Raw genomic sequence first — 24,009 nt, 5'->3', positions numbered from 1 at the left:
AAGGTCAAACTGAGAATGACTTCAATCATACTGAATTACACAAACCGCGTCAGCAAAACATGTTACTCAGCTTTTGATGTCACCTGACCAAAAAGCGAAAGCGAGGCTAAATAACAAGATCTGAAATCGGTCCTATAAAAGGTGAATTAATAGAGCTGTCCACGAGATGAATCATTATCCAGCAGCGTATTTGCGCATATAAAAAAGAAAATTGACTAGACGTGACGTGATCAAGGGATGACCCAACACAGTCTTTGAACTGCGGCATGAGGGCTCCTTCGTTGTATCTGACAATGTATTTTTATGGTGCTTGCTCAATAAACCATATTCGTATTCTCCGTATTGGACTGGAACTAGCTTGCAATGAAGGCTAATGCGGGGGAATATATTTAAAAGTATTTGCATTTGAAAAGATTCCCCCGCATTAGCCTCCACTGCAAGCTAGATCCAGTCCAATACTGAAAATACGAATATGGTCTATCACACTGACACAAGATAGATGCTCATTGTAACCTCACTAACGCTAAAAGGCCAGGTCTCTAAGCTGGAACTTATGAAATGGAAGCTCAATTAATTCTTGGTTCCATGACGTCATGACCGCCATGTTGGTGTCCCTTTAAACAATGAATTCTGATTCAAACGTTTTCTCTCGTTTCGTTTGAAAAAAATGGTCACTGATGATGTGATTGAAAACCCAGAATATACCATGTAAGCTGATCGTTTACTTTACACGCTCAATCGACAGTTTACATCACCATCAACTTAAACTATAAAAATATTTACAAACAGGATATAAAGTGCATTCTTCATAAACTCATTTTGTTAAAAAATCCATTTTGTTGATGTTCTGAGCAAAAAGCGCAATTAAACGTGACTCTTTAGCCTATGGTTCCATCGCGGGCAAATCGCTAATTCACTAATAAACTGAACATTTTATCGCTACCTTTGTTACCTAAACGTAAGCAAAAATATTATCTCTTGGAAATGCATATATACCTAATTTTAACTCTACCACACATGAACCGTACGTCGAATGCCCCCGGGGGCGGCAATATCCCTGGGATGTTGCAGCAAAACCCTTCGTGGTGTCTGTTTAAGTTGAAGTCCCGAACTTAAGAAACCAAGGCAGCTTCTCATCGTTATAACCCTCGAGCCCAGTTACCTTTCCCCCCACATTAATTCAACTTAAGGACGGTGCCTTCTATTGCTATTGCGCATACGTTCTGCGCATCTCGGGATACTCTGGTTTCCTATCGGTGATGCTATCTAATTCAGGGATATTATTGCGCGACTTAAAACTATCCGGAAAAAGTAGATCTTAGTAAATACTCTTGGTATCCAAAAAGAAAATTGTGGGTAAACCATGCATTTCTGAGAAAAAAACGTCATACATTGGTTTGTATTTTAAAGCTTTTTACAAATATTATCTATGAATTATCTTTGAAAAATGCGTGGTTACCCCCAATTTTCTTTTTGGATTTCAAGATCTACATTTCCTGCATAATCATAATCCGGGGCAAAAATAACTTTGAATTAGTAGGCAACGTCCTTAACAGAAAAACGAAGAAAACGAAAACAACGTTGACCCTTTAAACAATAAATTAATAAATAAATAAAACGACAGAAAAAAAAAAGGGAATTAACGGGAGAGAAACTGCCTTGGATGATGTTTTAACTCTTAGGTATCTTCTTTTCTTCTTTGTTATTTCTCATCTTCTCTAAACGTTCTCCTTACTGTATATTCATTCTATCTTTAGTAGCCAAAGTTCTTGAATGTTTTACTGAGTGTCATAAAGTAAATCTGACCACTTGAACTTGAGCGCGAAGCGAAGAACACCTGCCATACAAGAAAACAAGGCATTTGTTGGTTTTTATACTTTTTAAAATTCAAGTTGCTTTAAGAAGGAGGAGAAAATTTAACTCATATAATTAGCCATTTCCGAGTTCATGTCTGCCTCGTCTTCACAGCGAGTCTAAGCGCGAAGTTTCTCTTATGAAAATCAGTTTTCATTCACATGTCAAGTATAAATCTAATTGCCTTCACAAAAACTTCACACTTAGACTAGCTTTGAAGAGGAGGCTGACATGAACTCGGAAATGGCCCATTGTTTTGACCTTCCATTTATTTCCTTGTCGAGAAACACCATTCATCTCCTTAAAGCCCGCGATTCTTCCCTTCTGACTAATTTTGAAATATGCGCAGCCCATTCTTGTAACCAATCGCAACCAATATTGCTCCACATTTTCGAGGCACCGCCGGAAAGTCGGAAGCAGTAACCCAACCGGAACATGATTGGTTCGTGAAAAGTTCATAAGAGCAGTTTTCAGTGGAGTGTTGAAAGTAATTAGCGAATTGCTTTGGTTTTGAATTACTTCCCTCAGTGATTGGTTCAAAGTTCTCACGCCATTTTTTAAACCAATCAGAGGTGAAACCAAAACCAATCGTGGCTTGCGCGTGCACATTTTCCCGCGCTTTGTGTCGGCTACGTGTAATTACTTCGAGTTTTGATTGGTTTACTGGATTGTCTCCGACCTTTTTGATTGCCCAAAGTAATTTCTTGGGTTTTGGTTTTACGACACTCGATTGAAACTCGCTCTAATTAATTAACACAGTTTAACAATTCTTTAGATCCATCATCATACTTATTTACAACGGTTTACTTCTGAAGCAACGGTGCGAGACCAAATGACTGCTTCGGCAAGAAAACAGAATTGCGTAACACACGAAAAGGAAACAAACGAGAGGAATTCTCATTTTATGGTGTAAAGATCACAAATTATGTCAACCCACCTTTTCATTCCTCTCACACAGGAATCTAAACGTCTGAGCTCTCTTATGCATAAACACTCCATCCAAAAGCCCTGTTTCGACTGAACGAACCTCGATGGCTTTTTCTCCCCAACCCATGATCTGCCCGGAGCCTATGTGAGCTGAAGTGAAAAAAAAAAAACACAAGAGATTAACCAGACCAATCAATATTCTCAGACTTGACATCTCTAAATAACAGTGTACAAGCGCCGCGTCGGACAAAATTGTACACTGACTTCTTCAGGAAAACTGTCTGCCCCTGTCTTCTTTCTTATGGCTGTCTGCTTTCGTAGTCTCATACACAATAGGCCTTTTTAAGATCTCACAACAGAGGCCCCATTAGGGGAAGTGAGGGGGGGGGGGGGATTCTTAGTATCCCGTATCCCAAAAACCTCTGGGTTAAATATCCCGTTAATTTGTGTTGTTTGAATCCCTAAAATGCCAGATATTATATTGCCAGTTGCTACCAGTTACCACTACCAGTTACTATTGCCAGTTACTATTGATGACGTTATTGTGCGCAATATGTTTGGGTACTAGATACTGCATCCGGTTAATTTTTCCCCTAAATATCACGTTTCCCCTAATTTTTTTAGCCAAATATGGCTTTTCCTGATAACCCCTAATAGGGCCCCACACCATGCTGGCCACATTTGGTAGAGACAATGGGACAGACCGCAAGCTGGAAACTCTGTTTCATATTGTCTGCCAATGGTACATCTTTGTTTCAGAAATCTCTGTAGCAAATCATTACCAAACCATCGATGTGGTTTGTCTAGTTTGCCGCCTGGTTTCGTGAGGGTAAGTCCGTGTCTCGTTTCTCCTTGGGCGAGTACCACCCAAGCTGGGAGAGAAGACCACTGTTACACCAAGTGGATTAAGAAAAGAAAATCCTTAAATGTTGAACTTGCTATCACACTCACCAATAGCATAAGGCGTCTCTCCCCACTGCAAGACAGCATGTCTAACAAGATCCCCATTCGTATTCACATATACGCCCTCATCTACAAACAAAACCGATTGAAGTTTAAAAGAACGCAATATTTCAAATGGAGGTGGGCCAATGAATGATGAAGTAGTAATTGCACCCAAATGAAAGTCAGTACATCAATATGAATATTTTATTTGACGTCACACACACCAGCTGAGAAAAGACTTACTGTTGAAACAAAGGAGAAGTTCCAATCCACTTGAGCCTGTAGACAACAAAAACAAGGGCATTAATAACAGAGCAAACATCAAGGACAGGACAGGGTCCCAATAATCAACCTTGGACCTATAAATGAATGTTCTACAGAGCTCACTTAATCCTCAAGATTACACAGATGAAGGCATCAATAAGATCGGAATAGCAGTTCGAAAGTATTTACAAAAACCTGATTTCCCCATAACTTACTTGGCAAAGGAATGATAGAGTGAGCTTGAAACTTCTCTTGAAGCTGTTTGACAGAAGAAAAGCGGTAATACATTCAAACAAGAAATCATTTAATTGGAAGAGGACAACAAACGGGTAGAAGCTACCTTCAATCGGTCACTGACCTGGCTGGGAATAAACAAATCGTTAACTGAAGCTGAATCCAAATCTACTGCATGGAAACCTAAAACGCCAACAATTTCTAAAATTAATTAAAGCTGCTACTGTTTAAATCCTCCCAAACCCCAAAATCCTTGGATTTTCTTTCGCCACAGTTGAATTTCAATGTCAGTTAACATGTACAGTAGTTTGCTTTTTCGCCTTGAGATTCACTTAAAAATAAAATGATCCACAAAAGTAACACATAGTTAAGAGGAATGATAGCTGTCCGTCCCACTGTCGAACGGGTTTATAAAGCCATGGGATTATTTTTTGCGAAGGGGGTTCCACCTCAATTTGGAAAGATTTTTTTCAATTGAAAAGCAGGTTTATATCTCAAGAATGGGCCCATAACTCTCCTTGGCTCAAGCATGGCTCCAAAGTTACGGCACAAAAGAAACGAAATCTCGAGAAGAAAACGTCAAAATGTTTGCCAAACGTGCATACACAAATCTCCATTCTCAGCAAGAAAAAACTCTTGGGAACATTTACGGTGCATTATAGTGTAAAATGTAACGATTCCCGAACAAAGACATCGGTAACTCATGGGACCAATCTTCTCACCTATTTCAGAGGAGTAACAGACTTTGAGTCGACTATTTTCTGCTTCTACTGTCACGTTAAGCATCAGCGGTTTGTGAACCAAGTAAGGGAATGACTGCCACAAAAAAGAATGATACGGATGAGATTTATGGAGAGTATTTTCTCTTATTATTATTATTATTATTATTATTATAATATCATGGGTGACAAATTACTTCTTAATTTAGGCGCGAAATTTCAGCGTTAATTTATAACTTCACATGTGAAATTACAAAATTGGCATGGTAACATCTCTTGTATCTCGATCAGAGCCAAGATGGCGTCTACATTTAAGACAGTGACCATTGAAGAAGTTATGAAATTAAAAGAAGCGGCAGAAAATTTAAATACGTGAAAGAGCACAATTAACTGGGTGAGAGTTTTTGAGAAGTGGTGTGACGAAAATAGCCTTGAGAAAAACCTGGAGATGATTCTTCCCGAGCAGTTGGATAAAGTACTAGAGCGATTTTACAATTACGGTTGTGAGCGTAATTTGTCACCCACGACATTAAAAAGGTAATCAAATGGTTTTCTCGTGAAATTAGGAAATAATTTCAAGCGCGTTTTGTCAAATGAAAACTCACTCGTCCCCATTTGATTACACATACATTTGATTATACATACTCATCATCATCACATATACGGGGCAAAATTACTGAATGCTGATTGGCTGAGACGGAGGGCATTTTTTCTTAAAGTGCTACTGTGACGAAATTTGAATCTTCCCTATCGAAGCCATTTTGGCACATAAACACGTAGTCTGTACGAGAAGAAGAATGCTGTTTACCATTTTCAAATATCTCTTTTTGTTCTGGAGATATTCAAGTTTTTTTAATATGCAAATTAGCCAAGTGATGACGTCATAAACCCTACCAAATTTTGATCAAGTATGATGGAGAAAGATATCTCAGCCAATTTGTATCAGAAATACTTGGTTCTTTGCACTAAGATTCTAGTAAATGTGTTCCACAATATGAGCATACCATTTTTGTTACCATGGCAACATACTGGGTTCCAGACCTCCCTGATATTAAAAGCTTTGCAGACCACCTTTGGCGTTCTGTTTTGATATTTGCAAATGGTGCCTCATCTGCATGATCCTGCCAGCATATAAAGATGTTAGGTCGAGTTTGTGGCCTTGGTTAATGTATTTCTAGCCTGAGATCACCAAAATATTGAAATCAGGTTGGAGGGGACTGGAAAAGAGTGAGTTGCCATGGGAACCAATTTCTTTACAGTCGTAGGTGTGTTGCCTTCAGAACTATCAGCTCACCAAGTTTCAATGGTCTCTGTTGCAAATTGACCGAGATAGCTCTATTTATATTCTTGATTTTCTACTGGGTAGGGCGAATGACTTAATTAGCTTTGTCATTTGTATATTTCACACATTTTTCAAACTTAAATATCTCCGGAACCAATGCAGATATTTCCAAACGGTAAACAGCGTTTTTAATGTTTCATGGTATTCTATGTGATAAACCAAAAAACTCAAGGGATAAAAATTTGATCACAGTAGCACTTTAATCACGACGGCACTTTTGCTAATCAAGAGGGCATAATTACTTGATCGTGATTGGTTATCCAGAGCTTCTTCCAGACTCTGACTCCAATTAAACTGCTTTTTGTCCACATATAAAATACATTTTAAGTGTATTTCTGTCGACAGCAACCGAATGAACGCGTGTTAAGTTGATTGTCATTTGTCGCGGCACTGAACATCCCTCGATACTTTTTCCCTTTATGTGATAAAAATGTAATCGCAATGTGCTCGTGTGCAATTAAGGGTTAATTTCAAAGTTTTCCAAATTGCCCTTGTCGCTTCAATTTTGTGAAAACTTTTAAAATTACGCGTGAAAATTAATCCTGAATAGCCATCGGGCCCATGCGATTACATACACAAATTACTATACATAATATTTTGCCGCTATCATTGTTACTATCATACACCCAACAAGAGGCTGCAGGTAGCCTATACTGATTTCCTTTAAAGTTCATGTTACAACATCATGGTCAACATCCGGTCCAAAGTTCACATTCCATGACCCAATGATAGGGTTTGTGCGATCGTAGAATAGTTGTCAACGTTACATTTAAAACTGTTGTTAACGGAATTGATTCTAATCAAAACCAGTAGAAGGTTGCTTTACAAGTTTCTACGATGGTATTTCAAAATATTGGGAGAATTATAAAATGATGTAATTATCCCAGTAAGATGTGTTACCGAGTCATACGATGTATGAGTTATTGACCAAGCGTGAGGTCAAGATGGCTGGATATTGGCAAAGTTCCTTTTTTGCATGTTTATGGACCAAGACGAAGTCGAGGTCCATAAACACGCAAAAAAAGCACGAGGCCAATATCCAGTCATTTTGACCGAACAATCTTGGTCAATAAAGGATTTATTATATGACTTAAAACACCAAAAAATGATCTTTGATCTTGCGGGACCAAGCGAGAAATCCCGAGCGGGCAGTATCGCTCCATCTTGCCCGCTCGGGTAGCCAATCAGAGCGCGCGATTTGGTTCATCTTGCCCGCTCACGGAGCTAGTCATAAAATAAAACCGGATATTGCTTTGCGTACAACGAAAACGAAAAAAAAAAAAACAAAAAATCGCGTCCTTTTAAGGAATTGTGTGCGTGACCGCAAAAAATACCTATTTTCCCGTTAATCTATCACGTAGTCTTTTAGTGGTCATCGCATTGCCTCTGAATTAGGAGAAATCCTACTTGGGCTGCCTTCTCTAAAAAGTGTCTCTACGGGGCAAAGAAATCTTACACATGCGCAGGCAAATCGCACCCGAAAAAGAAAAGCCCGGCTGAATCGATAACTGTAGATCAATTCGGCTGCACTTCATTACGCTTTGCGAGGGACTGCTCTATGCCGTTAATACTGCCACATTGTTGACAACCCTGTACATGATAAGCCAAAAGAGGAACTACTGCTGTAGGACGGTTGATTGTCCCTCTACGAGGGAACCGAAACTTTTTTTGATTCGGTTGACTGATAAAAAGATTGTACGCCTTTTTGCCCCCAGCAATTCTAAGACCCTTATCGTTGGCCCGGCGAGGCACACAATCTTCCGATTAAGAAAAGAAATGTGTATTGCTTGGAAGTTCGGGTTATGGACGAAAGATTGAAATGATTCTCGCAGCTATCGGAAGTGCGCACCGGTGGCTCAGTTGGTTGAGCACCGGGATCCCACGCGGGAGGTCGTGAGTTCGACTCCGGTCGGACCAACACTCAGGGTCTTAAAAAACTGAGGAGAAAGTGCTGCCTTTGATCGTCCTTATCCGAGAACAACTAGAGTGTCTTACCATTTGCAGATGTCATTACAAAGGCAGCAGTTTCTCCTCAGATATTTGAAGACCCTGAATGTTTATCCGCCGGAGCCGAACTCACGACCTCCCGCATGGCAGCTCGGTGCTCAAAGAACTGCAATGTTATAGGCTTTCTGAGAGGCATCACACTTTCCACGTAACTTAATAGACGATACACAAACCTTGAAAGCCATAAACTTGTGATAAGGTTTTGGAGCCCACGCGTAAACTTCGATTTTGTTTTCCGTAGCAATTGCCAGAAACTTGATACGATGGAAATTTACTGTGAAAAGAGGAGAAAGTCAACGTAAAAAAATAATGTAACCATATTTTCTGTGCTGTCAAAAAAGGTGAGGAATAATTCAAATGAACTTACCAACTTTGTAATGAACACACCCTTCCAGATCACCAACTGTTGTATAACCTCGTTGTCTCCGATTATGGTCGGCCTAAACAAATACGGATTCGTGTAAAAACGTACTACCTTTCCTGGGCAACATAGCATTAAAATATTCTGACATTCTTCGTTTGGCAATCTTCCAGTCTAACTGGCCTCAATGTTTCAAAAGGAGGGTAGCCTGGGAGCAAGCTCTCCAAAGCGAGGCGGTGGGCGGGAGGAGACCCCGCCTCTCTTTGGAGAGCTTGCTCGTCCCCACTTCGGTTTGGAGAGCTTGCTCGTAGGCTAAAATGGGGGATGCCATAATCAAATGGATAACTATCTATTCAGCAAAAAAGCCTTGCAACAATCAAGGCCAGCACCACAAAAACCTCCAAAAGGCTGAAAACTAATATTAAAACAACAACAAAAATACGGGAAAATCCAATTTTCCTTGATGAGGACTCCACAGCCTGAAGTGTTTGCCATTCGTAGCAAGCGGCTAGAAAAAGCCAACACTTTGTCTGAAGAAAAAATTAATCCTACTCTTCTCTCTTTTTCTTAAGGCATTGTATTCTTGTGGTGAAAACTCATCACCAACTGATGGTACAGATAACTAAAAGTCTTACCTCCTCTCCTTTGAGAATTTTTGCTTTAAGCCACGATAAATAATACACACGGAGTTTATTTTGTTTCCCTGAGGAAAAAAAAACGACTTTATGCATTTAAGAGCCCTTCGTGTATACTAAATACTTCCATCAAAAGTGTCTGCGAAGAAAAGGTCTCACCACTGATGGAAATAAGCACGTTTATTCCTTCGAGAACGTCTATTTGCTGAAATCTGCGCCGAGAAATTAGCTGAAAAACTAAATAAAAACAGAAAAACAACATTTGAGGAAGGCAGTGTGGTCCTGTGGTTAGAGCGTTGGGTTTGCATGCGGTTGCCCTGCATGGGATCAAATCCCGTTGTAACCTCTGGTTTGGATTTGTTTCTGTTTGTCCCGGATTTAACTCTACCACGCTTTGTAAACAACAGCCACCTGGCTGCCTCCTGCCTGTTGGGGTTCTTAATCATGTTTCTGTTGAATTGTTTCTTTCAGATTATTAAAAAAGTGGGGTGCCTGTGAAGTAGCCTGATAGCTAATTATAAGTGCACTTCCACCATAAAAAAAGCATTTATATATTTACATTTTTTTTACAACATTAAAACTGCATTGAAATGTGAGAAGAAATGTGCATGTAATATATTACTAAAACTGTCCCACCTTTTCCGTATCCACTGCGGTCCAATAAATATAACCCAGTCTCTGTACCGACAATAAGATTAACACCTATAGAAAAGAACAATGGAAAAATAGTTATATCTGAGTCTGAAAAATGGAAGACTTAAATCATAGTTAATAGAGGGGAACTGTTATGAAATGCGACAAATTTCTTTGTTGTATGTTTTTTTTCTCTTTTTTGGCCTTGGCAGTGCACAAAACACAACAGTTGTTTACTCCGTACTGAGGAACTAACCAATAGAAACGTGTTGGTTACGTAATTCATGCATAGTGCATGAGCGCAAAACATAAGATTGTGCACAGTTGTGGACTTTTCCAATCTACATCTTGGCATCTTTGTTGGCTCCTTTGATGTTTGCTAAGCTTCAAAACCAGTCCCCTCTATTAACTATGCTTAAATTTATACAGATTTCCTTTTACGAGCTTCTTAGAAAAATACAATTTGATAAACAAGAGAATCTGGGGATGCCTATAGCACTTAGCATAAAAAAGTGTCAAATCTGAATTTGAAAATCTTCTGAAGCCTTCAGTCATGATTTTGATTCCCAGGTTGAGAATCACTGTTGTACAACTTCATGTATCACCAACATTTCACTCTACCATTTAATGTCATTATTCGCAGAGAAATGAAACTTGACAATATCAGCATCTGAGTGAGTGAGTGGTACAGATGCAGCTCTGAAGAACCACATTGACACATTTCTGTGCTATGCTGGCCAAAAAAACACCAAGACATCAAGCGTTTTCGAGGTGACAAACATGTAACCATATACTGGAACCAAAACAAGCAACAGATTCAAAAGAAAACTGTCCCTGTTAACTGATAACATTATGCCCACAAAGGAATAAAAGGCCTTTTGGTGTTTTGGGGTGAGAATAGGGTCTCATTAGTTGATGTACACTGTAGATACTTAACCCCATAAAGCTCCACATAAGATTTCTGTACGGAATTTGTACTTGTATTTCCTGATCTGTGGCATCTGAATAAAACAAAAAGGGGAATTGCTTTAATCAGAGGTAATTATTAACATTTAAGTCAAAAAAATGAAATGCATGCAAACATACCCCCATGTCATCTAGACTGGCATTAGATGTTCTATCTGGTGCCAAATTCACTGACACCTCAGATGGTGCTTGCGATTGCCGTCCAAAGCCAAAGCTTCGTTGTTTGGAAAATTTCCTGTCTTTCTTGGAGTCTTGAGCAGCAGATGACGACGCAATCGAGTCATTTGATGATTTTCGTTCAACTTCAGCTTTCTTTAAAAAAAAGGAAATTAAGATCAATAAGTTTTTCATTTCTCCAAGGTTAAACAGTTTGTGAAAGTTTAACTGTTCATAGCCCGTGTATTCTTCACCAACCTTTATTTTCTGTGGCTGTGTGGGTAGAACATCGGGCAGATTGTTTGTCAAGGGGCGAGTAGGACAGTTTGATTCACCAATGCTGGCAGTTGATGCACTATCCTAAAAATAAACACATTTGATTGATTTTGCACCTCATTAATCACGCATCAGCAAACATTTCTAAAAGTGATGGAAAACAACTTCAACTTTCAACTTTCAACTTTATTTACTATTTGACAAAAGAAAAATACAAAATGGTCGCTTCCCGCAAATAGCATTGGCTAGTCGAGACGGGAAGCGACAGGAGAGAAATAGGTTTACATTACAGCCCGTCAAATTTTGACAAAGTAGGAAGAAAATAATTGAAAAGTAACCCTTAAAGTATTAACATAATGTTAAGTCTTTCCTAAATATGGAGGATGAAAAATGACCATTCAAGTAACAGATTTGTTGATAAATTGGAGATGTTAATGATAAAAAATAATACAGATAAGAACTTGACCCTTTTTAACTGAGAGTGAGATTTCTGGATTTTACTCTGTTTTATTCACAATTTTTGCATTTGCGTGCAAACCTGGACATATCTCTAATTAACGCCAGACAATTTTACTCGTCAATGGGAGGCGTTTCAGGGAAAGGAAAGGAAAGGAACTTTATTTAAGTGTCTAGTCGTTCTAGCGCAGGAGCACTAATTGGGGACACTGTAAACTGAAATGAACAATGAAAGTAAATCAAGTCAAATGTTGGTTTTTGAGGAGAGGGGAAACCGGAGTACCCAGAGAAAACCTCTCGGTGCAGAGTAGAGAACAAACAAACTCAACCCACATATGATGCCAAGTCTGGGAATCGAACCCGGGCCACATTGGTGGGAGATGAGTGCTCTCACCACTGCATGATCCCTGAATGAATGGAAAGGGACGAATGGATTCAAGATAATATTATCCTAAAGGACTACAACTGAATTGACTGATTTCATTGTTTGAAAATCAAAACAGAAACAGAAGCACAACTTACTTCCGAGTCATTGTCATCTTCTTTTACAACCATTGTATTGTACTCGTCAGTGTCCTCCTCATGAGCTAACAAATAGAATTGATTGTAAAAACAAACAATAAATAACATTTACAAAAGTTAAGAAGAAAGTTCCGTGTGTGGCAACACACTCTGAATTTTCAACTTGCAATGACAACTTGTTGAACAAAACAAGGCTTGCCTCTACTTTCATTTAACACCGTCCATCTTGACAGCATGATATGACACAGTTCAACCTTCTTTTGTATGATAACTACAACTTATTATCCAACTTTATCAGTTATTGTACCAAAAATTCACGATACAAATACAAATATTCCATGATATTGTACAGTTAGTTATTTGAACACTTGGTTATTGTACAGTAGAGAACTGGTTTGACGAGTTTAGTTGCTGATGTTGCCCGACACGCACAAATCTGTCACACGATCTCGGTCGTTTATTCATTTACTAAAAATTTAGTGCAAAAAAAGTTGGATAATAAACAGCCTATTAGATGTTTTGGTATGTAGTATTGCTGCCTGAGTATTTCTACTTGTTGTTTGTATTTTGACTCGTCTTAGCAGGCTCATCAAAATACAGCACTACTTGTAAAAATACTCAGCGATACCATGTAAACATGGACAAGTGCGCTTAGATGACCGCTCCCTACAGGGCTTTTCAGGATCAACTGGCTCAACGGGATTGGACTGAAAGCATGTGAAGGCGCCCACGGCTGCCGCCATACAATCCATGTGAGATCTCAGAGCACCGCAAACCCAGCCAGATGTAATTGACTGGGAGTCGATTTTGAGGAGGGAGGAAAACCGGAGTACCCGGAGAAAAACCCTCGGAGTCAGGTTAAGATCAACTGAAACTCAGCCCACATACGACCCGAGGCCAGAGTTGAACCCGGGTCACAGAGGTGGGAGGCACGATTGATGACAACTAAACCACCCTGACTCCCACAAGTGTTGAACTGGGAGTCACTGGCCCTAGGGACTCCTCTGTGCATTGCAGGCTTGCCTGATAGTTTAGGGCTGGCTATGTTCTACTGATTCCACTGTCCAACAGCACAGCAGCAATAAAATGCCCCCCCCTCCCGGCACAATGTTGTGTTATTTTCTGTTGTCTATACGGCATCGATTAGGGGGGAGGGGAAGGGGAAAGGGTATTTTGTCACCGAATGGAGTTGAATATTTTTTGGTTGAGAAACTGACACTAGTTACAAGTATGATAAGCACTTGCAAAAATTTTGGGAGAAAAACGATTAACACTTTTGATTGCATTACAACTTGACACACACATCGTCAATGGAATCCATTCAAACATAATCTATGGCTAAAAGGGTCAACTTGACAGAACTGACCATCTCTGTGTGGCCTTAATGTAAGGTCGCCATCCACATGCTCTTCCAAGGAAGCTGAACTGAAAATGCAACCGAAAAAGGTACAGTTAAGCACAATACATTTGAGGGCCTGCCATGTATGGTAGTAAGGGAACTCCTTAAGTTACCTTACTTCAAGACAAAGGTACAACCTGAGTTCACGCTGATTTTGTTTCTTGTATCTCATCTTAGTGGAGCTCAATAAATAAAATTAATGAATAAAAAACAAAATGTTTGCTATGGATGACCATCAAACACGTAGACCATTAAAATGGATTACATGCTTGACCATTTGGGTGCAAATCTAGCTATCCATTTACACTAAAGTTGGCAATACACTATATTTTAAACAGATTTTAAAACATGAAATGCATCTCAAGAATATTAATTGCTGCAGCATTAAGGTAGAAATGAACAACTAATTTTGGCACATGAATTTCCAAAAGTTTTTATGCAGAGGTCACTACAGTAAGCTTTTACTTACCGATGACGTGAATGGTTGGAGGCTGTGATGGTGTCATCTGTGTTCATTGTTACAAAGCTGTCAACACTTGTGTCCAGAAACACATCATTATCATAACCTCCAGATGCACCAACATACTGAGGAGCACCATGGCTCTGATTCATCTCCTATAACGAAGAAAAGATACACTATATCTTTTACAAGGAGAGAAATTTCAATGTAGTTACAGAATCAGGAGTCAGTACTAGTTTATATTTTTTTCTCAATGAACAAGTGGGTGGAATTCTGCAAAAATCCTGGAATCTGATTGGCTCTGGGAGTGGGTGGAATTTTTCTATCTTGCCCGCCAACCTGGGCAGAATCCTAGCCCTGGTTGTGTGAGCTTGTGTAATGACCTTACATTTTCATTTTTTGACACCAAATCTGTTTACATACAGAAGTAAGTGTTTCAAAACAGATTTTGAAATGTTCAGTCGCTTACTTCATTCACTATCAAGCACGGTGCGAGTCAACAATTTAAAAACTGATTTCAGAGAGGAAGAGAGATCCACCTCGGGCAGCATTTTCAAGACCTTGGTCACAGTTCTTCGCTATACGGACCTCCCACCTGGCAAATAATGTGTATCTGTATACATTCTGGGTAATGGTAAAGGTAAAGGTACACCTTATTTGATGTCGGTAATTCCTTTACCCTCTAGAGGGTATTCTCCCAGGAAGCCAATGGTGCGCTCATTTTATCGCCCTCTTTCCATCATTGCTCTGTTTTAAGGGTATTTAAAGCTACTGCTTAAGCTACACTGAAAGGAAAGAAGTCAATACAAGGATGTGAGATATGGGGATCGAACGCAGGACCTCTTGCACCAAGGCTGTGCACTAACCGACTGGGCCACCCCTGCTGCACCCCTGCTCCTCTTGAGTCTAAAGCTGGGTTCCCACTTGTGCGAGAGGCAAAAGCATAAGAAAATCATGTGGGACTCCTTTTTCAAAGGCTTATTTATAGGAGTCTCATAATTTAATTAGCTTTTAAGATTTTTATTATTTTCTCTCAAATTGTATTTTTAACTTTCTTAACTTTTCATAATTGTAATGCGCATTTGATCAAATTTTTGTTAATTTGCGCAATATAAGGGAATAAATTATTAAATTATGATATGACCTGAAATAAGCAGATGCATAACTGCCAAAGAAAGACTTTTTTCATTTCTCTGTACAAATTTCACCCTTCCGCTTTACATCACAACTTGGAAGAGGTGTGATGTAAGTATAACCAGCATGATAAATAAGTAACAATGGTTCACTACTCTGAGGCAGTTGTCTAACCTCCCTTTGAATTTATCTCAATATCTTCAGCAAGTTTCAAAAGTGGGTGCCCCTGAGCAGAGGTTTGTGTCAGTGGTTCGGTTAACCACTCAAATGGAATAACAGCAATTTTTGTCAAGTCACGTGTCCAGGTTAATTATTGTCAAATGTTCTACAGAAGGTCACCACAAACAAGACAAAAATGACAAAGTTTCGTCTTCTCTTAGGGGGCATTCAACAATATTATTATAATATTGTTAAATTTATTCAAAAAGGCAAAAGAAATTTCCTATAGGTAATAGATTTGTCTACAAACAGGAAAACTTCAATCTGTATTCCATGTTACCATAATCTGCCAGTTATGGCTAAGGCCACTTGCCAAGTGTTTTGCTTGTCGTGACCAGCAATGTTAGGTCGGCAAAATAAAGTGGTATTCATATTTGAGAGGTTAATACAAGACAAGACATGACAACACAAAAGCATGAAGATTAGAATGCAGAGGTGATGACCATTACTTACTGAGCTACTTCCACTACTGCTCTTCCTCGGTGGATAATTATTACCTGAAGAAAGAAGGAAAGAGGATAATGAAGAACGATCCAAAGCATCAATCACTGTAACTTATCCTCAAAAAAAAAATAGAGGTTTTCAGGCTATCACTGTTGTCTTGATGTTGCTGTCACCACTATCGCCACCCTAGTTGTCATCAACATCATCATCATCATCATCATCATCATCATCATCATAGTCTTTGTCTTGATTTAAGAGCTGCCTAATGTCAGATAATTTTAACCAGATGATTTCTTCTCTGTGTATAAATTCCCTATTCTCACTGTCAACAGGATCATCATTAACCCATACACTCTTAAGAGTCTACATGTACATGTCATTGGGGACCAAGTCAGGGATGAACAGGTTAATATCAAAATTTACAAGGTTATCAGTGCCATAGTTCCTTTCCAAGATCACCTGAACTCTATTTTCTTATTATTATCACTCCAGATACTTGCTTCACTGCTCAAAACAGTTTTGGATGCTTCTTTACCTCGCCCAAAGGTTCCTCCTTGCATCAGAGTAAGGTTTCTTCTCAGCGTTGACTGTACATTAACAATGCTAAGGATAACAGCAACAAAAGAGATGATTGGTAAGATGACAGTTGCTTGGTTGAGTCTCATTAAAGAGCTTCTCACCCCATTTCCTCAGCAATCATTCCCGCTAACAACTGCTCATCTTCTTCCTCACTACCAGAATACTGAAATTCTTCTTCATGTTCAGGAGGAGGAGCTAAAAACAAAGTAACCACCTCTTAATGAATGTTCTAAAAAGGGGGAGACATCACCTCGCAACTTTTTCAGGTTTGATGCCCTATTAACATATTAACACTACAGTAACAGCAAAAAGGGACTTTTAATGTGGCTAAATGAAATTTAGGCCAAGTTAAAATCGAGCAATGCTGGTCAGCAGTTTTATGCAGTAGGGTATTAGGGGTGCCCCTTGTGTTGGTGCAGGGGCCCACATGCTCAAAGTTACAGTTTCTTGCCGATCTATTCTTGTCTACTCAATTGTTGGATGCGACTCGTAAACTGTGCTTCCACCCACCTCCCCCCTTGGTAAGTATTCCACTGACTGCTTCATCACGGTGACAGTTGCCAGGTGGTGGACTATGGTAGGATTACTGTGGCTACAACCCAGTTGTGTCTGGACATGCGTGTCCGGCACAACCCTTGCAGGCACCTAATCCCAAGCTCATCTTGCTGATGAGTTTAACAACTGCACTTACCTTTCTTCTTTTTCATCCTGTCAATAAAATCCTTCAACTCTATCCTTATTTTTCTTTCATGGGACCGTGCATCCCGAATAAACTCATGCTGCAAATCAATAACAAACCACAAGGGAAACATCATTAGTTTTAGTATCTAAGCTGCAAATGTAACTAAAATTAATGAATCCTAACCAAGGCTGCTCCCTAAGAAAATTGTCCAGGAGCCCTTTGGGCTTCCAATATAGATAGTAGCCCGAGTCATTTTTTAAAGAGCCCAGAATTAATTAATTCCAGCTGGGATCACATTTACAAGAGAGTGAGGATGAATCAAGTAAGGCGCCCGTTTGGGCTACTTGTTCAGAAATTTGGTCGTCTGCACTCGCAAATAAGGGCGCCGCAGGAGATCGGGCGACCGTTAGGCAGCAACCTTGCTAACAGTTGATAAGAATGACATTAAACCAATTTTTAGCAAACCTGCAAAAGTTGATCAGCCGTAGGTCTCTGATGATAATCTCTAATCAAGCAGGTGTTGACAAAGTTGTGGAATTTCTTGGACCAGGCTTTTTTTGACTTTAGTTTAGGTGGTTCACTCCGTGGAATGAGAAACAAGGCTCTCATTGGATGCATATCGCACAAAGCTGTGGAGTGGAACAAAAGAAATTAATGACTTAGCTAACAAATTATAGAAGATCCAATTACCTACAGCCACTTGACATTTTAAAGGGGTCTAATCTGCCTTCAATGCCAAGAGGTTTTCAGCTAAAAGTAAAAAAGTCCTTGCTTTCCTAAAACACTAATAGAGGTATCAGTGATTAATTTTCGAGTGAACACTTTAATTAAAATTTAAATTTACTCACGTGGTTGTGTTTCTGCCATCTCAATTGATGTGATTCCGATGGACCACATGTCACACTGAAACAACACACCAGGAGGAGAACTACAAGTAAGTGCTATAGTTGCCATTTTCAACATTTACAGTGAATCTTGAAAGTAAAATATTACCAAATACCAGTTCATGTCAAATGCAACGACAGGGGAATGGGAAGCAACTGTCAATCTTACCCTGTTATCATAAGTTGCATCAGGCTGTTCGTCACAAGCTATAACCTCTGGAGCCATCCTGCAATAAAGGGTTTGCATAAAATATTATTCAAAGGTAAGGAACATAATTTTTTATTGCTACATGTTATTATGTGAATATGATGATCATCATCATCCTTGTCATTGTTGTCGTTGTTATCTTCTTCACCACTGTCATCATCAATATTCATTCTCATAATCATCAACACCAACAAACGTCCTATAACTACATCTGCAAGGAAGACTTAAAGGCCTATTACCACCAATGATGCAACACGATCATCTGTAATTAGAGCATGTTAGCATTGACAATGTGTGCAATGTGTGCAACTTCGAGTATGAGTTCTGGGTGTGTGCATAGAATAGACTGGAACTCGTACTGTCTTCTCACCTAAATACGTAGGTAGAGCACGACTTCGAGAACAAGTACAACTTGTACTTGATCTAGTACTTGCACTCGTTGCCAATGCTACTAATCTCTATTGTTTTGAAAATGGCATTATTGTTGAACAGCGTATTCTGATTGCCAATTTCTGTAATTTTGTGATGCATGAAATTCATGCATGGCTTGCAATGTATTCAGGGTGGAAACGGGCCTTTAAAATTACATTGACTGAAACAAGCCATCTCGACAGCCAGAAAATACAAGAAATGAGACCTAAAAGTGTTTTGCAATCATGACTACATAGTGCAAGACATTTGAATGAAGAATTTCCTCACCAATAAGGAGTTCCAATAAATGTGTTCCTTCTCCCAATGGTTCTATCCAGCTGCGCACTGACACCAAAGTCAACTGAATTAACAAAAATCAAATCCTCAAGTTTGACAAAAATGCAAGAAAATATCTATTTTTACACTGACAAGATCAGAGGAAAGGAATTAATTGTCAACTGAAGATCAGTAAATTTGGGTCTCAGTTTCCTTAATTAAAAGATGAAAAATCATTGGTTCCCCACCCGACCAAACTCACGGTAGCATATAAATGGACTTATTAACTGAGTTGATGTGGTAAATTTGACCACCATAAAGAAATTTGAAAGCTGGTGTTTGAAGTTTTAGCCCTCATCAGAGCGAATTGCAAAGGACTAATGCTTGAATGTCAGCTTTCAAAATTCCTTTATAAATGGTGGTCACTTTACCATATCAACTCAGTTAATAAACCCATTTCTCTGTTTCCCCTTCTCCACTGAGGTAGCACAGCAGTTTTTTTTAGGAACTCAACCCCTTTATCAAGATAGCAAAGCTTGAATGAAAAACATGATTTTGAAACACATTTACAGCAAATAGCAGGGTTTTCAATAAGAATTTTAGTAGTTGGGGTTAGATTTAAATTTGGACCTCTTAGAATGCATTTCCTACATTCTGGAGCATGAATAAGGGTATTTGAACACAACACTAATATCATTACAATGTAAATTCTGGCTCTTTTATTATAAGAGAGAGAGTTCATGAATACTCTAAATGTTTAAAATTCATTTGCTAGCAAGACATACTTTGGGTTTTGAAAAGATGCTAAAATCGCATGACATAGACCCCTTTGAACAAGGCTCCTTTGCATTCTGTACAGCTGCGTGCAATGTATTTTATCTGTCATGACCGAAAAGACCTTTTGCGAATGTCCCTTCAAATGTAGTTAGCAAATCAGGCAGTTTACACCAAGTACTGGACCGCTGTGTAAAAAATATGTGCTTGATCTTTGACATGGACAGGGAAACAAAAATCGCCTCGGAAATTACCCAGAATTCAGGCATCTCTTTTGTTTTTCATGAACAAAACTTTCCCGATCCAAGGTTCGTGTTCTATGCGACTGCTTCTCATGTTATTCACGAAATTTGGAGTAATTCCTAAGGAAAAGTACGCGGCAAGTTCATGGGCGAATTTCGTTGGCCGTCAGCTCTTATTGAAAACCCTGAATAGCACAAGGAATTGTCCTTACCTAACTTGACCTCTGCACTGTCTGTTAACAACACATTTTGCCCTTTGATATCTCTGTGTATAACATGATTTTGATGAAGATGACTCACGCCCTTCAGAAGAAGCAAATCAATTAAAATGCCAGGATTGCATATCATAGGCACACACTAATTCGACATGGAATATTCCAGGACTTACATTTAATACTTCATGACAAATATAGGAAATCCACTCTTCTTTCAATGCTTTTCCTTTTGAAGCTACAGATAAAGATAGCATACAAGAACCATGAGCAAGTTGCATGTATGTATGTATGTGTCCCTCAAAATTTGTTCCACCAACATCATCTAAAGAATGGCAGGCCACTTTTGTAAACAGATGAACCATTGAGTAATAAGGAAAACTATTGAGCTACATAACTGCGTGGTTTGCGTCATAGGAATGGATTCTATACCTTAAAATATGGATTCAAAAATAATAGCCCAGGCAAACTAATTTCATACGCACCTTTAACCAGGTCTGTTATAGAGCCTGCCCCACAGAATTCCATTACAAGCTGTAACAAGAAAAGGAAAAGTCTCAGAAAAAAATATAACCTGGAGCTATTCTGAACTTAAACTGATCCAAGAGAACAAAATTAATCATTAATTTTATTATTATTGATCGTATTGTATTTCATGAACAGGCCCATATGACCATATGATACAAGTTTCTTGCTTGCATATAAGGCAATCAAATATGACTTGAGCATGACTGAAATGTAAGGCTGAGCCCGTCTGCGTTATGATAGTCACTGGTTTACGACATCAGATATAATATGTACATTCATTAATTTTACAACCCTGTTCCATAAAAAGTCTTGTGAAGCAACCTTTGCACTACAATGACATTCCTAACACCTATGGAGGCTAGCAGCTGTACAAACAACAGGTGTTAGTCCACTGTCTAATTACCTTTGCTTTGACTTTTGCCACCAACTGGCAACAACGTTTCTTTTGCATTCTTAGTATGTTATCATGTTTCAAATGACTGACTGAAAGTAATTGTCCCAGACATCCCACATCTAAGCTATTCAAGAAAACCAAGAATACACAGTGCTTCATCACCACACATACCCACAGCTGGTCTTCCTGTCCTGGAATCCCCTTCTTCACAAAAGCTCCATAATATGTGGCAATGTTACGATGATGGGAGAACTAAAACACAAATCACAGCCAGGGGTTAAGCATCCCTGTGAAAAGTAAAGCTTGCAGGAATCAACGCAACTTACTATAAATTTCATGTCAATTTCCTGTCAGTTTCCTGTAAAAAGGTAGTCAGATGTTTTCTCATTTGCATTTCCATGTGCTTACCTTTCTAAGAACATTTATTTCTAACTTAATTTCTTCCTCCTCATCCTGAAAAGCAAGCACAGAATTTCACCTGGTTAAACTGTTATATTACAGTGTGTAAGCCAATCTAAAAAACATATTAACGATCATAAAATGACTGCAAGGAAAAAAAAATTTTTTCTGCATTAAATCATTCCTATCACTACATAAAATGGAAGACTTGATTTTAAAATTCAAGCAAATACATGTTGATTCCTGTTTTGTGCCTAAAAATTCATGATACATTGGGTACTGGGGCACCAGAAGCACTTTGTACACAAAAGTTTGAATGGATAGAAACTGAAAAAAAAAGAAGCAGATCTTACTACCATTTGCGTCCATCCTTAAAGCGTGACGAATTTTGCGCAAAGTTTTACTTTTCAAATGTTAATGGTTTGTCTGGTTATGTATCACTTTTGTCCAATGAAACGTTGGCCGTTATGTTGTGAAATTGACAACGTTTTTGACGGCATACCAGCATGTTTTGTTCACGTGCTCTCAAAGTTTTCAGGATGGATGCAAATGCATGGTAGTATTTCCAGCACTTGATTGTTCACAAATTGTTCTGGTGGGTACAAAACACAAGAGAACAAGTGCCATCATAAACTTGGAGAAAAAGAGAAAAACCCTGAATTAATCAACTCTTTTTAAAATAATTCAAAGCACAATAAATAAATAACTAACTTCAGTAACATCCATTATCTTAATGGCTGCAAGCTGCCCTGTCCTCTTATGGCGACCCTATAATTTATCATTGTCAAACAACAAAATAATAATTATTAGTGAAATCACCTTTTATACTAATATCATTGGCAAGCCGTTATGTAAATAATTAAATAATCTCAAGGGAAAAATTATAAGAGACAATAATCGCATTTTGTTCAAGGCCAGTAGTTACCCTTAGGGTTAAGGTTAGGATAAAATAACTCTTTTATTTCCTCGCTTTCTGGCAAAACTGAACGAGCAGAGCTTAAGTTCTTCCATTGCAGAAAATCAATTTATTCTACTTGAATAATTTAAAACATTTGTTTGGATCAAAAGGCAAAATTTGAAAAATGTTGAAATTTGATTAGTTGGCTATAACTGTATGTTATGGGCATTAGGAAAATGCACAAAATTTAGTCAACATTCGCACGCTTTGATATTAGAATTTGCTGCATAAAACTGCATATGTTTGGATAGACATATTGTAACAATACACTCTCCAGATTTTGTGATTCTTGAGGGATTAAATTTCAAAAGGTGAACTTTACCCTACCCGTGCGATGTGAAAAAAACCTTGAAAATGAAAGAAGTGCACAGAAAACAAGCCCAAAATTGTGCTACGGGATTACGTTCTTCGTAAACACCTATTGTAAAAAACACTGTACCTTGTGAACTTGACCGTAAGTGCCATTTCCAACCACTTCTACCAAGTCAAAAATCCCCGCTGGATCCTGTTAACGAGACACACCAGACAAGGTATTTCCAAATAGTTTACACAACGAGATATGGCAAATGATAAGACATGAACAAAGGCACAGTACGTAGACTTAACGATCCCTAGGGAATTACGACCAACCATGGACACTGACAAAAATAAACACAAAGCGACATCAGCAAGGTACAACCGAGTAAATTACTGGTTTTATTAATTTCATGGAACACTTTGTTCAGTAATTTCCATAGCACGATACTTAATGAGGCTTGGACTGTGTAAAAATCTTCAACGACAGCTTACTTTTAAGCTGAAAAGTACACAAAGAAAAAGTAGGATCGAAGCGTACAAGTCCAACAGTTTTTGACACCCGGGGAAACGACATCGAAAAGTTAGATTTCGCTCACCTTGAGAGAGGCTAAATCAATATCATCCAGTCCGTACGCCATTTTAATTTCCACAGGTAGAGATTGACAAGGGTGTTCAATACATCGGCAGCCCACCACCAAAGAAATATCACTGACGTAGCTCACGCAAAATTTTATACGGGAAACTTGTCACATCCGATGGACGCCGCTGGAGGATCGGGGTATGCCTTGACTTAGTTCAACTCTTTTGGCCTCTTGAAACACACATCCAGTATCTTTGGAAAGTAGAGTTTTGCAAAACAAATCAACACTCTTATGACCTGTAAGCTGTATGTGGTGTGTAGAAAAATGTTGAAAGACACAAACAGACTGAGCAGCCATACTAATAAACAAAGCAGGAGGAGGGGCTTGGGACGGGTCACATGACTTCATGGTGTGCAGCGAAGCAGGTACTTCATGTATCCCTTATTATAGGGTATACTAGGGTGTATGTGTACTGGGTCGTGTACAGGTGTGTTTTAATATTTGTCTAAATTTCTTAAAAAATAATCTTAATGCATAATAATAAGGGATACAGCAATCAAATGCCGCTGACAGCAGTTTTCTGTAGTCCATGGATCCTAATATTTATGAAAAAGATGCCCCAAAGGACTGC

General features: G+C 38.8%; 1 protein-coding gene across 1 annotated transcript; it reads right to left on the bottom strand.

Moving 5' to 3' along the window:
* Positions 1–1,620: 1,620 nt before the first annotated feature.
* Positions 1,621–23,714, bottom strand: LOC138029639 (serine/threonine-protein kinase mig-15-like). Its single transcript, XM_068877343.1, has 34 exons — positions 23,394–23,714; positions 22,940–23,005; positions 22,254–22,310; positions 21,552–21,596; positions 21,315–21,395; positions 20,707–20,755; positions 20,398–20,459; positions 20,222–20,312; positions 19,006–19,078; positions 18,268–18,325; positions 18,063–18,117; positions 17,680–17,843; positions 17,224–17,311; positions 16,634–16,727; positions 16,489–16,556; positions 15,963–16,006; positions 14,166–14,311; positions 13,664–13,722; positions 12,298–12,362; positions 11,302–11,403; positions 11,008–11,199; positions 10,859–10,922; positions 9,925–9,990; positions 9,448–9,525; positions 9,289–9,356; positions 8,660–8,732; positions 8,466–8,566; positions 4,947–5,040; positions 4,349–4,407; positions 4,206–4,248; positions 3,970–4,005; positions 3,733–3,813; positions 2,792–2,931; positions 1,621–1,837 (listed from the first exon to the last, which is right to left on the bottom strand). The coding sequence occupies exons 1-34, from the start codon at positions 23,433–23,435 to the stop codon at positions 1,754–1,756; spliced, it is 2,688 nt and encodes an 895-aa protein (XP_068733444.1). The 5' UTR covers positions 23,436–23,714; the 3' UTR covers positions 1,621–1,753.
* Between the last annotated feature and the right edge of the window lie 295 nt (positions 23,715–24,009).

The sequence above is a fragment of the Montipora capricornis genome, chromosome 13, assembly GCF_036669925.1.
Source record: "Montipora capricornis isolate CH-2021 chromosome 13, ASM3666992v2, whole genome shotgun sequence".
In the NCBI taxonomy this organism is placed as follows: Eukaryota; Metazoa; Cnidaria; class Anthozoa; order Scleractinia; family Acroporidae; genus Montipora; species Montipora capricornis.
This window is presented reverse-complemented; position numbering and strand designations above follow the sequence as displayed.

Bases quoted from the DNA above. Each gene is read 5' to 3' on its own strand.
- LOC138029639 (XM_068877343.1), bottom strand. From the start codon at position 23,435: ATGGCGTACGGACTGGATGATATTGATTTAGCCTCTCTCAAG. The intron at 17,312-17,679 runs GTTTGCTAAAAA...ATTGATTTGCAG, and splicing joins CGGCTGATCAACTTTTGCAG to CATGAGTTTATTCGGGATGC. The intron at 11,404-12,297 runs GTAAGTTGTGCT...GTTTATTTTTAG, and splicing joins AAGATGACAATGACTCGGAA to GATAGTGCATCAACTGCCAG.